We start from the raw sequence: 13,238 nt of genomic DNA, 5'->3' as shown, positions 1-13,238 counted from the left end.
TCAGAGATTAAAAGGGGATGCCTTATACACAAAGGTTGGAAACTCCTGGACTCTCAATCAGACATTCCCAATAGGTATCAATGGGTTTACACTTGGGTGGTGGCCTGGATAAGACTCTGACAAATCACAACCATATACACATTGATGTTTTTCAATAAGTGCCATAAAAAGCTGGGGAGTCCTGTTCTAGCTGATCACCAAGGTCTCATATAGATATATGATTCCATGATTCTAACAACACAGCATTCATACACCAATGTTACATTCACAGAAGCAAGTTCTTGGAGTTACCTTTGATAAAATAGAGTGGATTGCTGCATGAACACACTCATTTCCTGTGAATGGTTATAAAAATGGCAGCCTGTGTGCCTAAAACTAGCAAGGTTACTATACACTCGCCAACCCACTCATGAAAAATCTATTGAATGATCCTTAAGGGGTAGTCCCTAAAAGAACTAAGACTCAAAAGCATTTAACTTTTAAAAGGACTTAGTGGGGCCAGGCACGGTGGCTCACGCCTGTACTCCCAGCACTTTGAGAGGCCGAGGTGGGTGGATCACGAGGTCAGGAGATCGAGACCATCCTGGCTAACACAGTGAAACCCCGTCTGTACTAAAAATACAAAAAATTAGCCAGGCCGGGTGGCAGGCACCTGTAGTCCCAGCTACTCGGGAGGCTGAGGCAGGAGAATGGCGTGAACCCGGGAGGCGGGGCTTGCAGTGACCTGAGATCGCATCACTGCACTCCAGCCTGGGCGACAGAGCAAGACTCCATCTCAAAAAAAAAAAAAAAAAAAAAAAAAAAGGACTTAGTGGAATGCTCTTTTCCCATAAATGGAAGTTTAGCCTAATATTAGCATATGTCTGGGACATTCATTCTATAATAGTTTTGTGTGGCATTATGCTGTAGAAGTTTAGAGGAATCAAACTTGCTTTGCATGGATAAGTGGACCATATAGGAACTGAAGGGAGTTCTAAACTAATCTAACCAAAAATAGGGCTATAAATTCTGAAAACTCCTTAGTAAGCTCAGAAAAGGCTTATTGAATGAAGTGGACCTTGGGTTGGTCTTACATGGTGGGTGAGAGAGAACACACACAGATTTAGGAAGAGTGCCTGTCATACAAAATAAAAATCGAGAAGCCATGCACAAATGGACAAAAAGCAGAAAATACACATGCTAAATCAGAAAGCGGAGTTAATGAACAAAGATGCCAGCTCATGCCTGCACACACAATATATATATAGCTCTCTATACTTAAAGTTGAGAATTTTGACACATTCTATTTATGAGCTAAACATAATTAGAAAAAATATAGTCCTTTAGAAAAAGAACATCAATCAATAACAGAAGGGAAATTACCAATTAAAAAAGATTCTAGGACTAATGGCCTGAGAGTTTAAGAGGCCTCTGTAAACGCATACAAAATTTTTAGTATGTGCATTTTTAGGACAAAGGAATTCACTGCTTTCTTCAGATTCTGAATGAGATCAATAATCCTAAATTAGTTATGAATCCACAGATTTAAGTAAAAATCCAAAGCCATTTGAATATCCATTTTCCAGAATTTAAAAAGACAATTTCAGGCTGGGTGCAGTGGTTCATGCCTGTAATCCTAGCACTTTGGGAGGCCGAGGCGGATGCATCACCTGTCAGGAGTTCAAGACCAGCCTGGCCAACATGGCGAAACCCCGTCTCTACTAAAAATACAAAAATTAGCCGGACGTGGTGGCATGCACCTGTAGTCCCAGCTACTCAGGGAGGCTGAAGCAGGAGAATCGCTTGAACCTGGGAGGCAGAGGTTGCAGTGAGCCCAGATCACGCCACTGCACTCCAATCTGGGTGACAGAGTGAGACTTCATCTTAAAAAAAAAAAAAAGAAGACAATTTCTTAAATAAAAAAATGCTGCTACAGAAATTGTACTGCTGTCTGTGGCCACACCACCCTGAATGTGCCTGATCTCACATGATCTCAAAAGCTAAGCAGGGTCAGGCCTGGTTAGCACTTGGATGGGTAGAAATGGTACTGCTTTTATTCTTAGCTAATTTTCTAGGGTCATGTATAATTTGTAGCACTTACTGCAAAGTATGCAGATATAAAGTATAATAAATGATAGGAAAAAAGTTTTGATTTGACAAAACTCCAACCATATCAAGTTGCAAATTGATAAGCAGGTGTTTCATCCAAAGTAACACTTAAAAGACAATATATACATTTAAAGTCAATGGACTAAGCAAACTGTTTCCCATACACTACCCATGAAAAGAGACCAATAAGCCAAACTGATAGTACAATATTGCCCTCTACTGGACTCAACTAGTAAAGATGAACCTAAAAACAAACTGAAAAGCATTTAGCTTTTAAAAGGGCTTAATGGAATACTCTTTTCCCATAAATACAAATTTAGCCTAATATTAGCATATGTCTGGGACATTCATTCTATAGTTTTTGTGTGGCATTATGATGTAGAAGTTTAGAGGAATCAATCATGAATATAAAATAACCACTATAGGGTCGGGTGCAGTAGCCTGTAATACCAGCACTTTGGGAGGCCACACCAGGAGGATCACTTGAACCCAGGAGTTCGAGACCAGCCTTGGCAACATAGGGAAACCTCATTGCTACAAAAAAATAAAAAATAAGTTATCTGGGCATAGTGGCATGCACCTGTGGTCCCAGTTACTCAGGAAGGTGAGGCGGGAGGATCACTTGAGCCTAAGAGGTCAAGTGCTGCAGTGAGCTGTGATCACATCACTGCACTCCGGCCTGGGTGACAGAGAGAGACCCCATCTCAAATAAATAAACACTATAATAAGTATTTTTCTTAAAATTATATAGAATCTTAGAGTTGAAAAGGCTTAAGATCTCTAGTCTAACCAACTATATAGTGCACATTTTCTTTCTGTGTATGTTGGCCAAGTACATTGGCACTCTGTATCTGTGGATCTTGCATCTATGGATTCAATCAACCCTGGATAGAAAACATTTAGGGGGGAAAAAGGATCTGTACTGAGCAGGTACAGGCTTTTTCCTGTGATTATTCCCCGAATAATGTAGCATAACAACTATTTACATAGCACCCACATTGTAGTATATAAGTAATCTTGAGATGATTTAAAGTATACAAGAGGATGTGTGTAAGTTATATGCAAATAGTATACCATTTTATATGAGAAACTTAAGCATCTGTGGATTTTGGTATCTGTGAGGGGCTCGGGGGTCCTAGAACCAACCCCCCACAGATATCAAGGGACAATTGTATTTTCCAGCCTTGGCTTAAACACCCTAATGACGTGAAATCTCTGGAAACAATCTATCCTGTTCTGGATAATTCTCAATTCTTCATAGCTCTTGATTCTATCCTTGCAGCAATCTAATTCCTCTTTTATAAGGAAGCCCCTCAAATATTTAAGGAAAGCAAACTCATCCCACTGAATCATCTATTCTCAAAATTAAATAACCCAAGCTCCTTCAGCAGTGGCTCCTGTGACCAGGTTTCAGATGGCTCCACCATTCTGAATGCACTTAATCCTCTAAATGTGTATTCATTTTCTATTGCTTCTATAACAAATTATCACAAATTTAGTGGTTTAAAACAACACCAATTTATTATCTTTAGGTCCCAGGTCTGACACAGGTCTCACTGGCTTAAAATCAAGGTGCCAGCAGGGCTGTGTTCCCTTCTGGAGGCTGTAAGTAGTAAATCTGTTTCCTTGCCTTTTCTAGCTTCAGAAGAACATCTGCATTCCTTGGCTCATGGCTCCCTTCCTCCATCTTCAGAATAAACATTACATCTCTCTTACCATTATGTTATAATCACATCTCCCTCTTACCCTGACCTCTGTGGCCAACTTTCTTCCCCTTTGGAAAATTGCAACTGCCTTTATCTGTCTCCAGTCATTTGTAAAATCTGCTATTTTTAACCCATTTTCCTAGTGTTCCATTATTAGAACGCTAAGCTTGTGGGAGATATTTATATCCTACTGCTCTAGGTCATCGCCAAGGTCTGATTTTTCACCAAAAAAATTTGCAATCTCCAGCATAAATGGGTTAAAAGCCCTCAAAAATCAAGAATAGCTGCAAGTTCTTTCTGAAGCTATACTGAAATGTAATGCACCCAGGTCTAAACACCTGAACCCATCTTGAAAAGCTTCACCATGTGGAGCATTCGTTCTCCCTTACCAATGACCAGTCTACCTCTTTTCGGCAGGAAGATCATTTTCCTCGACATAAAGGACAGAAGCAAAACAGGATTTTTCAGAGCCCTGCTTTCTCTATATCATGCATCAGCAGTATACTATCAGTTCCAAATAGCAGATCAATCCATGCTTTTCATCTATTTCTTGCTCTAAACATAACTTTAAGTACACAAATCTTCCTTAGCAATTCTTGAAAGCTTCTATTCATTAGTAGCTTTAGTTTTCTGGCTGCTGTTCTTATAGACATAAGCCATAAGCCACCTCTTCTTTTTTTTTTTTAGATGTAGTCTCCCCAGGCTGGAGTGCAGTGGCACAACCTTGCCTCACTGCAGCCTCCCCCTCCCAGGTTCAAATGATTCTCCTGCCTCAGCCTCCCAAATAGCTGGGACTACAGGTGCACACCACCACACCCGTCTAATTTTTGTATTTTTAGTAGAGACAGGATTTTACTATGTTGGCTAGGCTGGTCTCGAACTCCTGGCCTCAGGTGATCCACCCACCTCAGCCCCCCAAAGTGCTGGGATTATAGGCATGAGCCAACACCCAGCCAAGCCATCCTCTTTCATTTGCATTAATTTGACTTCACCTTTCCTGTATTTCTTCTGAAACTGATCCCAGGTTGGCAAAAAATTTAACTGCTGAAGTCGGATGACAGGTACACAGGAGTTCATAAGCCAAACTAAAAAGTCAAATAAATATATCTAAATACAAGCCTTTGTGTAAAAACAGACGCAGAGATAGAAAGAGATCCCTACTTCTTCATTCAGATGTATTTTCCCCCACCCTTTTTTTTATTCATTGAGATAGTTTGGTTTGAATTAAAATGTGAATTGCACTTTCTCTGATGCTCTCAATCCTTTTAATTTATCTTCCAGCACAGAATCCTATGCCATTTTTCTTTGCCTTTTCTTTGTAGTGTTTGAAATCCACTTATCAAAAGTTTAGGATATATTCTACTTATGCCTCTTCCTCCCATCCTTCAGGAATACACATTTAAAAGGCTATCAATTTTTCATTTAGGACTAGATTAGTTCCCCCACCATCCTTTAGGAAAATGGTTCTCAAAGTTTTGTCATTGTAATAGCACAAGCATTACCTATGAGCTTGTTAGAAATGCAAATTCATGAGTCTCACCTGACCTACTGTATTAGCATCTCTGGGAATGGGACCTGGGAAACTCTCCAAGTGAGTCTCATGCATGTTAGAGAACCACTACTTTAGGAAAAGAAACAGTTCCAATCTAAAAGTTGTCAGATAACACACTTTTAGTTAAACATGATTTCCATCATGTGCCGAAACACTGGGAGTCCCTCACACTACTGTATTAATTAGCCTTTGTGATTATTTTGTATCTGTAATTAATCAACCCTTCCCTTGGCCAGATATTATACAGTATACTTCTACTACTCTATCTATCCTGTTTTGTTTTGTTTTTTGAGACAGGATCTTACTTTGTTCCAGGCTGGAGTGGGAGCGCAGTGGTGCAATCTCAGCTCACCGCAACCTCCGCCTCCTGGGCTACAGTGATCCTCCCACCTCAGTCTCCTAAGGAGCTGGGACCACAGGTACCACCATGAGATCACTCTCAGGATCTCAAATCTCAGTGCAGGTACATAATTTCTTGCCATATCACACTACTACATCTTTCCTCTTAACAAATCTGAGCCTTATAAGAAGGAATTATCCTTCCATTATTACATTCAAATGATAAGACCAAACCCAGAAAGTCACCATGACAGTCGTAAGGTATTTATTACTCTCTTATAATCTCAGATTTATTATTAAAATGTTGTATGCCATTATACATTATACATAGACTTTGGAGACTCTAAGCATTATGTCCCACAACTTTCCATATTGTTCTCTTGTGAAACCCTGAATACTGCCTTTATTTATTCTACTTACTACGTCTTACTGTAACACTGTTTCACCAGTTAATCTGCTTATGCTTCTCTTCTTTAGCAGTATTAAGTTTAAAGCTGTTCTGATTGATTAGCTAGTTCCTTCTAAGAAAACACATTTAGGAGATATACTCCATCCTGCTTCCATATTCTCCCGAACTCAGTGGAATATGATTATTATACTAACTATGAACAAAAATATAGACTTTTCTTTCTAAGCTTTTAAATTAATGCTTTTATAATGATGATAAATAAAAACTATTGGGGCCGGGAGCGGTGGCTCACACCTGTAATCCCAGAAGTTTGGGAGGCCGAGGCGGGCAGATCACTTGCGATCAGGAGTTTGAGACCAGCCTGACCAACATGGTGAAACCGCGTCTCTACTAAAAATACAAAAATTAGGTGGGTGTGGTGGCATATGCCTGTAATCCCAGCTACTCGTGAGGCTGAGACAGGAAAATTGCTTGAACTCAGGAGGCGGAGGCTGCAGTGAGTAGAGACTGCGCCACTGCACTCCAGCCTGGCTGACAGAACAAGACCCTGTCTCAAAAAAAAAAAAAAAAATGATGTCATCAGAAAGGGATTGGTAGAACCAGTAATATAGATGCGTTAATGCAAATTTTATTGCTTAATTTTTTTTTTTTTTTTGAGACAGGGTCTCGCCCTGTCACCCAGGCTAGAGTACAGTGGTGTGATCATGGCTCACTGCAGCTTCAACCCCCCAGGCCCAAGCAATCCTCCCACCTTGGCCTCCAGGGTAGCTGGGACTACAGATACGCATCACCACACCCAGCTAATTTTTTAATTTTTTTGTAGAGACAGGGTCTCACTGTGTTGCCCAGGCTGGTCTTGAACTGACTCAAGAGATCCTCCCACCTCAGCCTCCCAAAGTGCTTGGATTACAGGCATGAGCTACTGTGACTAGCCATTTAATTTTTAAAAAAACTTTACTTGAGGCCACCCTTTGTTTCTTTTGTAAGCAGGAATATAATAAATACTACCATATTGATAAAGTGTTGTTTGCTTTAAATAGATCTGTGATAATCTACTTCTTAGAAGTGGAAAAAATCAAATCATTCAAATGGACTCAATTATATATTCTGGTGTGAATTATGAGATAATTGACATCAATCAATTTTATGGATAGTATATTGACGTTCGTTCTACAAACAGACAAAGAAGTTCTAAGGTAGAGATATTTACAAGGTCTAAGTTGAAAGCCACAATGTAGAACATGGCACTAGAGAAATCACAGAATTTAATTTATATTCAAAATGCAGAATATTCTGAAGATACACGTAACTAGCTTAAACTGAGATGTGTAACAAATAAGTGGTTTAAAAAGCAATTTCTATCCAACCTGGCTTGCACAGCATATCTCAACTCCAAAGAAGTAATAAAAGATGGCAATAAAAGAAAGTAACATATGGCCAAGCATGGTGGCTCACGCCTGTAATTCCAGCACTTTGGGAGGCCAAGGCGGGCAGATCATGAGGTCAGAAGACAGATCAAGACCATCCTGGCTAACATGGTGAAACCCCATCTCTACTAAAAACTACAAAAAATTAGCCGGGCATGGTGGCGGGCACCTGTAGTCCCTGCTACTTGAAATGCTGAGGCAGGAGAATGGCATGAACCTGGGAGGCGGAGCTTGCAGTGAGCTGAGATCGTGCCACTGCACTCCAGCCTGGGTGACAGAGACAGACTCCATCTCAAAAAAAAAAAAAAAAAAAGAGAGAAAGTAACATAATAACAGCAAATCACGAAGTGAACCATAAACATAATTTTCTGAAGAAACCTGAGATGTGAAAATAGTATACTGCATATAAAACTGTACTTTCTTGTATTTTTATTCTTAGGAAATGAATAGGTTAAAATATATTAGTCATTACTACAAATAAAACAATAAAACATAGCACACTAAACTATGGAAACATATTAATTCTTCAATAATCAGAACAGTCACATATTTCTGCTAAATAGTTTTCTGGCTAAAATTAGTTATAAAAAGTAGAGTTTAAGCAGAATAATTCTATTTTTAAAAACAGTATCTTCTGGCCGGGCACAGTGGCTCATGCCTGTAATCCCAGCACTTTGGGAGGCCGAGGTGGGCGGATCACCTGAGGTCGGGTGTCGGAGACCAGCCTGACCAACGTGGAGAAACCCCGTCTCTACTAAAAATACAAAAACAAAAATTAGCCAGGCGTGGTGACGCATGCCTGTAAGCCCAGCTACTTGGGAGACTGAGGCAGGAGAATCGCTTGAACCCGGGAGGCAGAGGTTGCAGTGAGCCGAGATGGCGCCATTGTACTCCAGCCTGGGCAACAAGAACGAAATTCCGTCTCAAAACAAACAAACAAACAAACAAATCTTCTGTTTCTAATATGGAATATAAATACCTTATAAATAATAACATTAAGCTAATATTGTTAAAATCATCAAATAAGTGATAAAATGGATAATATGAATCTTAATGTAAAAATATAAACTTTGATTCACAGGCTCTGAGGGTTAGGGAAATATATAAACATAAGCTTTGAGAGGAAGGGTTTGGTGGTAAGATATATAACCACATTCAGAAAATATACTTCTTATTCCTATTTGTTTCTCAAAACTTTCACTAAAGTGACAGTCACTCAGCTTTCGGAAGTCTGTTTCTCTCTACCAAAATTGGACCAGAAGATGACACATCAGTGAGAAATGCTTTGATGATTGACTAGAAAATGACTCTAAGTGTTTATAAGCCCAGTTATATCATCATCATCATCCCCTTTATTTTTCCATTTGCTCAGTTATCTTGTCAGCAACACAGATACTATATAAAATCATTCTACCCTTTTTCATTTCCTGGCTCTTCTGTATCATTCTATCCAGCTTCAACAATCTTCAGCTTATTTGGAGCTAATAAACATGCTCACCCAAAGAAAGTGAGGGTTTATGATGTAATGTTCTGGTGATACTGTAGGCTTCTTAGGGGAAAGACATCTCATAAATATAAACGAATATGCTAGAACCCATGGTTGTAATTTGAGATTACAGAAGTTTCTCACTATGCTTCATTTAACAGTATTAGCAAAGCTTTATGTTTTCATGTCAGTTTTGACACATAAGAATATTACAGCAGTGACTTTTTTTTTCACTTAACAAAGAAAACAGTTTTAAAAAAATGAGGCCATTTCTCTCCCTTTTATCATTGACTGGAAGATATGCCATCTTTTTATATTTTACTCCAGAGGGAAGAAGGCTCATCATAATTGAAATGACCCTATTCTAGGACTATTCTAAAATGCACATATCCACCTCAAAAGATCTCTGGAAACCTAGTCAAATCTCTTTCTCTGACCATCATGCCTCACATGGAGCTAATAATGAATGTCTGCAACTGATTGAGGGACTTTAAAAAAGATGGCAGTCCTAGGACAAACTAACTTGCTTTGTTAGGACACAACTAATTCCTTTTGTCATTCACTCACTCAACAAGTATTTATTAAGCAGCTATAAATTGCTTCAATCATTCAATAAGTAGACAAAATGTAAAAAATATAATAGAGTAAGGAATATTTCTACATTCCCATTTTTTGAGAAATTCCTAGCATGCACTTCACATATAGTTTTATGCATGCAAATGACCTTACCTCTCTTACAGACAGTTGTGGTGGGAAGGAGACTGAAAATACCAGGCTGGTGAATTCAAACCCAGAGGCCTCAACCTTTTGGCACACCTGAAAAAGCATTACAATTATGTAAATTCCCAGGAATTGCTGAAAATATTACTTACCCTAATCTTAATAACATGAATTTCTGGTCCAGGAGATGACATGGCAAAACTTCCAAACTTTCACATTTGACAGTGGAACACTCACAAATATCTTGAGATTAAATATTGCCTAACTATGACCCTGAAGACTAATACCACAAGGAACCAAAACAGCCAGGAGTAACAGCTTCAGAATAAACTGTTAAGTGTCAAAATAGCTTTCTATTAGGTCACCCCTAACTTTCAAACAAAATAAACCCAAATATAGCACTCTTGACAGAAAAAACAAACAAAAGGCAATCCCACATTCAATCATTTACCTTCTACAAGGCTGTACCACTAGTCTTTTCAGGACAATAATAAGGACAACTAGAAATGAACTTTTCTGTAACTTAGCTATGTTAAACAGCAAAATGAAAACAAACTGCTATATTTTTCTTCAATTAAATAGCACTTATGACTGAAATACATGAATACACATTTTATTAATTTTCAGATATGTCAATTAAAAAGTAATTTGAGAAGAGTAGGCTTTTGTTTTTTTTTAAAAAAAAGAAAATATTTTAATGATCCAATTGTGTGAAACAAGTTGAAATGAACGGCAGTGTTCCTTTCAATATAAAAATTCTTGGACCTGGGCATGGTGGCGTGCGCCTGTAGTCCCAGCTACTTGGGAGGCTAAGGCGTGAGGATCACTTGAGCCCAGAGGTGGAGGTTGCAATGAGCCAATATCATGCCACTGCACTCCAGCCTGAGTGACAGAGTGGGACCCTGTCTCAAAAAAGACAAAAACAGAAACCAGAAGGTCGGGCGTGGTGGCTCACGCCTATAATCCCAACACTTTGGGAGGCCAAGTCAGGCGGATCACCTGAGGTCAGGAGTTCGAGACCAGACTGGCCAACATGGTGAAACCCCGTCTCTACTAAAAATACAAAAATTAGCTGGGCGTGGTGGCACGTGCCTGTAATCCCAGCTATTCAGGAGGCTGAGGCAAGAGAATCATTTGAACCTGGGAGGCGGAGGTTGTAGTGAGCTGAGATCTCACCACTGCACTACAGCCTGGGTGACAAGAGCCAAACTCTGTCTCAAAAAAAAAAAAACCAGAAAAAAAAAAAAAGAATTTGGCCGGGCACGGTGGCTCACGCCTGTAATCCCGGCACTTTGGGCCAAGGCGGGCGGATCACGAGGTCAAGAGATTAAGACCATCCTGGCTAACATGGTGAAACCCCGTCTCTACTGAAAATACAGAAAATTAGCTGGGTGGCGGGTGCCTGTAGTCCCAGCTACTCGGGAGGCTGAGGTAGGAGAATGGCATGAACCTGGGAGGCGGAGCTTACAGTGAGCCGAGATTGCGCCACTGTGCTCCGGCCTGGGCAACAGAGCGAGACTCTGTCTCCAAAAAAAAAAAAAATTCTTGGCCTTGGCCGGGTACAGTGACTCACACCTCTAATCCCAGTACTTTGGAGGCCAAGGCAGGAGGATGACTTGAGGCCAGGAGTTCAAGACCAGCACAGTAACATAGGGAGATCCTGCCTCTACAAAAAGATTAAAAAATTAGGGCTGGGCACAGTGGCTCATGTCTGTAATCCCAGCACTTTGGGAGGCCAAGGCAGGTGAATCATCTGAGATCGGGAGTTCGAGACCAACCTGACCAACATGGAGAAACCCTGTCTCTACTAAAAATACAAAATTAGCCAGGCATGGTGGCACATGCCTGTAATCCCAGCTACTCCGGAGGCTGAGGCAGGACAATTGCTTGAACCTGGGAGGCGGAGGCTGCGATGAGCCAAGATCGCACCATTGCACTACAGCCTGGACAACAAGAGCAAAACTCCGTCTCAAAAAAAAGAAAAAAAATTAGGTGGGCATGGTGGTGCATGCCTGTAGTCCTAGCTACTCAGAAGGCTGATGTAGGAGGATTGCTTGAGCCCCAGGAGTTGGAGGCTGCAGTCAGCTGTGATTGTACCACTGCACTTCAGCCTAGGCAACAGAATGAGACCCAAAAAAGAATTGTCTTGTCTTGAAAAAAGGAAAGAAAAAAGAATTCTTGGTTTTAAGACTGAAAATCTCTACATAATTGCACCTATAATGAAAAACAGGTTATTTACCTTTTTAATGAAATCTTTCTCACAGAATTCTTGAAGAATTCCTAGGCATACATTACATACATTTAAATTTGAGTTCTTGGAAGCAGTGCTTCCAACTTGACTAACAGAGATCCTTCCCTCTCCATTTTGACTTAGATTATCAATACTATCTTCCAGTTCTTGCAGTCGAATTTTCTTGGGAGGTGGGTTCATAACTTCCAAAATTAATTCATCTTTTTCAGTTTCCAGAAATTTCTGTAGTTCATTGAGCAACTCCTGGAAAGTTAATGAAAGAAAAATAATGACCCACTGACAATGTCCTTAAGGCTTTCTAGGTAAGATGAAACAAGAAAATATGAGTGAAAATTAGGACATATCACAAATTTTACAATGTTGACATATCAATTCTGAAGCAATCCAGTTATTTTATTAGCCAGCACTGGCTTTTATGGAATTTAAAAGAGAATTACCTATCTCTATTATATATGTGTGAATACTTTTTCAAAAGAGTTCCATATATCAGTGGAGCAAAAGTCATAAATCTGAGGAGAAAGGCTCCAATACAAATTTATTAATTTGTAGTTCTGTTGTGAGAGTCATTCATTGCTAATCTCAGTAAAAACAAACTTTAGTTCTAATGATTAACATATAAAAAGTACAAACTGAATTTCCATCCTTGCTAGGTTATTTAATAACCTCACAATCACTAAAAGCTCACAAGTACAATATTTATTTAATATGAAATCTGATCATTAGGGTAGTCTAATAAGTAAAAATAATTTGGAGAAAATTTACTAAGGTACACAAATGCTGACAATGCTGAAAGTTAGCATATGATTACAAACCATTTCCATATATTAATTGAAAGCCATGCTCTACTATATTCCAGTTTGCCTAATTTGTCTTGTATTAGAATTTAAAAACCTGCATTTCTTTGAAACCATTCTCATATTTCTCTCATTCAGATATTCCTCTCATCAAAATACTCAGAGGATTTTCCTCTGTTTTGTTTAGACATGTTTTATTATGCCATTGTTGAAAAAGTATATTTTTCAAATTCATTCAGATGACAATTTACTGACTGTAAAGGGAAAAAATCTTTCACTCAAACAAATTTAAATCCATTTTATTGAGAAATTAGCTCTCCTGCTTTAACAGAGAAATATACATACATACATATACAGGTACATTTTGACTCACACAAATATGTTTGTTGTTACCTAAGATCTATAATATAGATATAACATAGTGCATATACAGATGTGCATGTACATACATAGTTACATGAACAGA

At 39.2% G+C, this 13,238-nt stretch overlaps 1 protein-coding gene across 20 annotated transcripts in view; it reads right to left on the bottom strand.

Annotated features, from left to right (window-relative positions):
• Positions 1–13,238, bottom strand: part of PUS10 (pseudouridine synthase 10) — a 78,077-nt gene that overhangs the window by 56,558 nt on the left and 8,281 nt on the right. For all 20 annotated transcript variants that reach the window (XM_063789846.1, XM_054678416.2, XM_063789853.1 and 17 more), the window contains 2 exons: positions 11,967–12,221; positions 9,737–9,823 (listed from right to left, as the gene is read on the bottom strand). In XM_063789846.1, coding sequence (XP_063645916.1) covers positions 9,737–9,823; positions 11,967–12,158 — 279 coding nt within the window. In that variant the 5' untranslated portion in view covers positions 12,159–12,221. The remainder of the gene's footprint in view (positions 1–9,736; positions 9,824–11,966; positions 12,222–13,238) is intronic.

The sequence above is a fragment of the Pan troglodytes genome, chromosome 12 (assembly GCF_028858775.2).
Source record: "Pan troglodytes isolate AG18354 chromosome 12, NHGRI_mPanTro3-v2.0_pri, whole genome shotgun sequence".
NCBI lineage: Eukaryota > Metazoa > Chordata > Mammalia > Primates > Hominidae > Pan > Pan troglodytes.
Note: the sequence above shows the minus strand (reverse complement) of the source record. Positions and strands in the feature narration are given on the sequence as shown.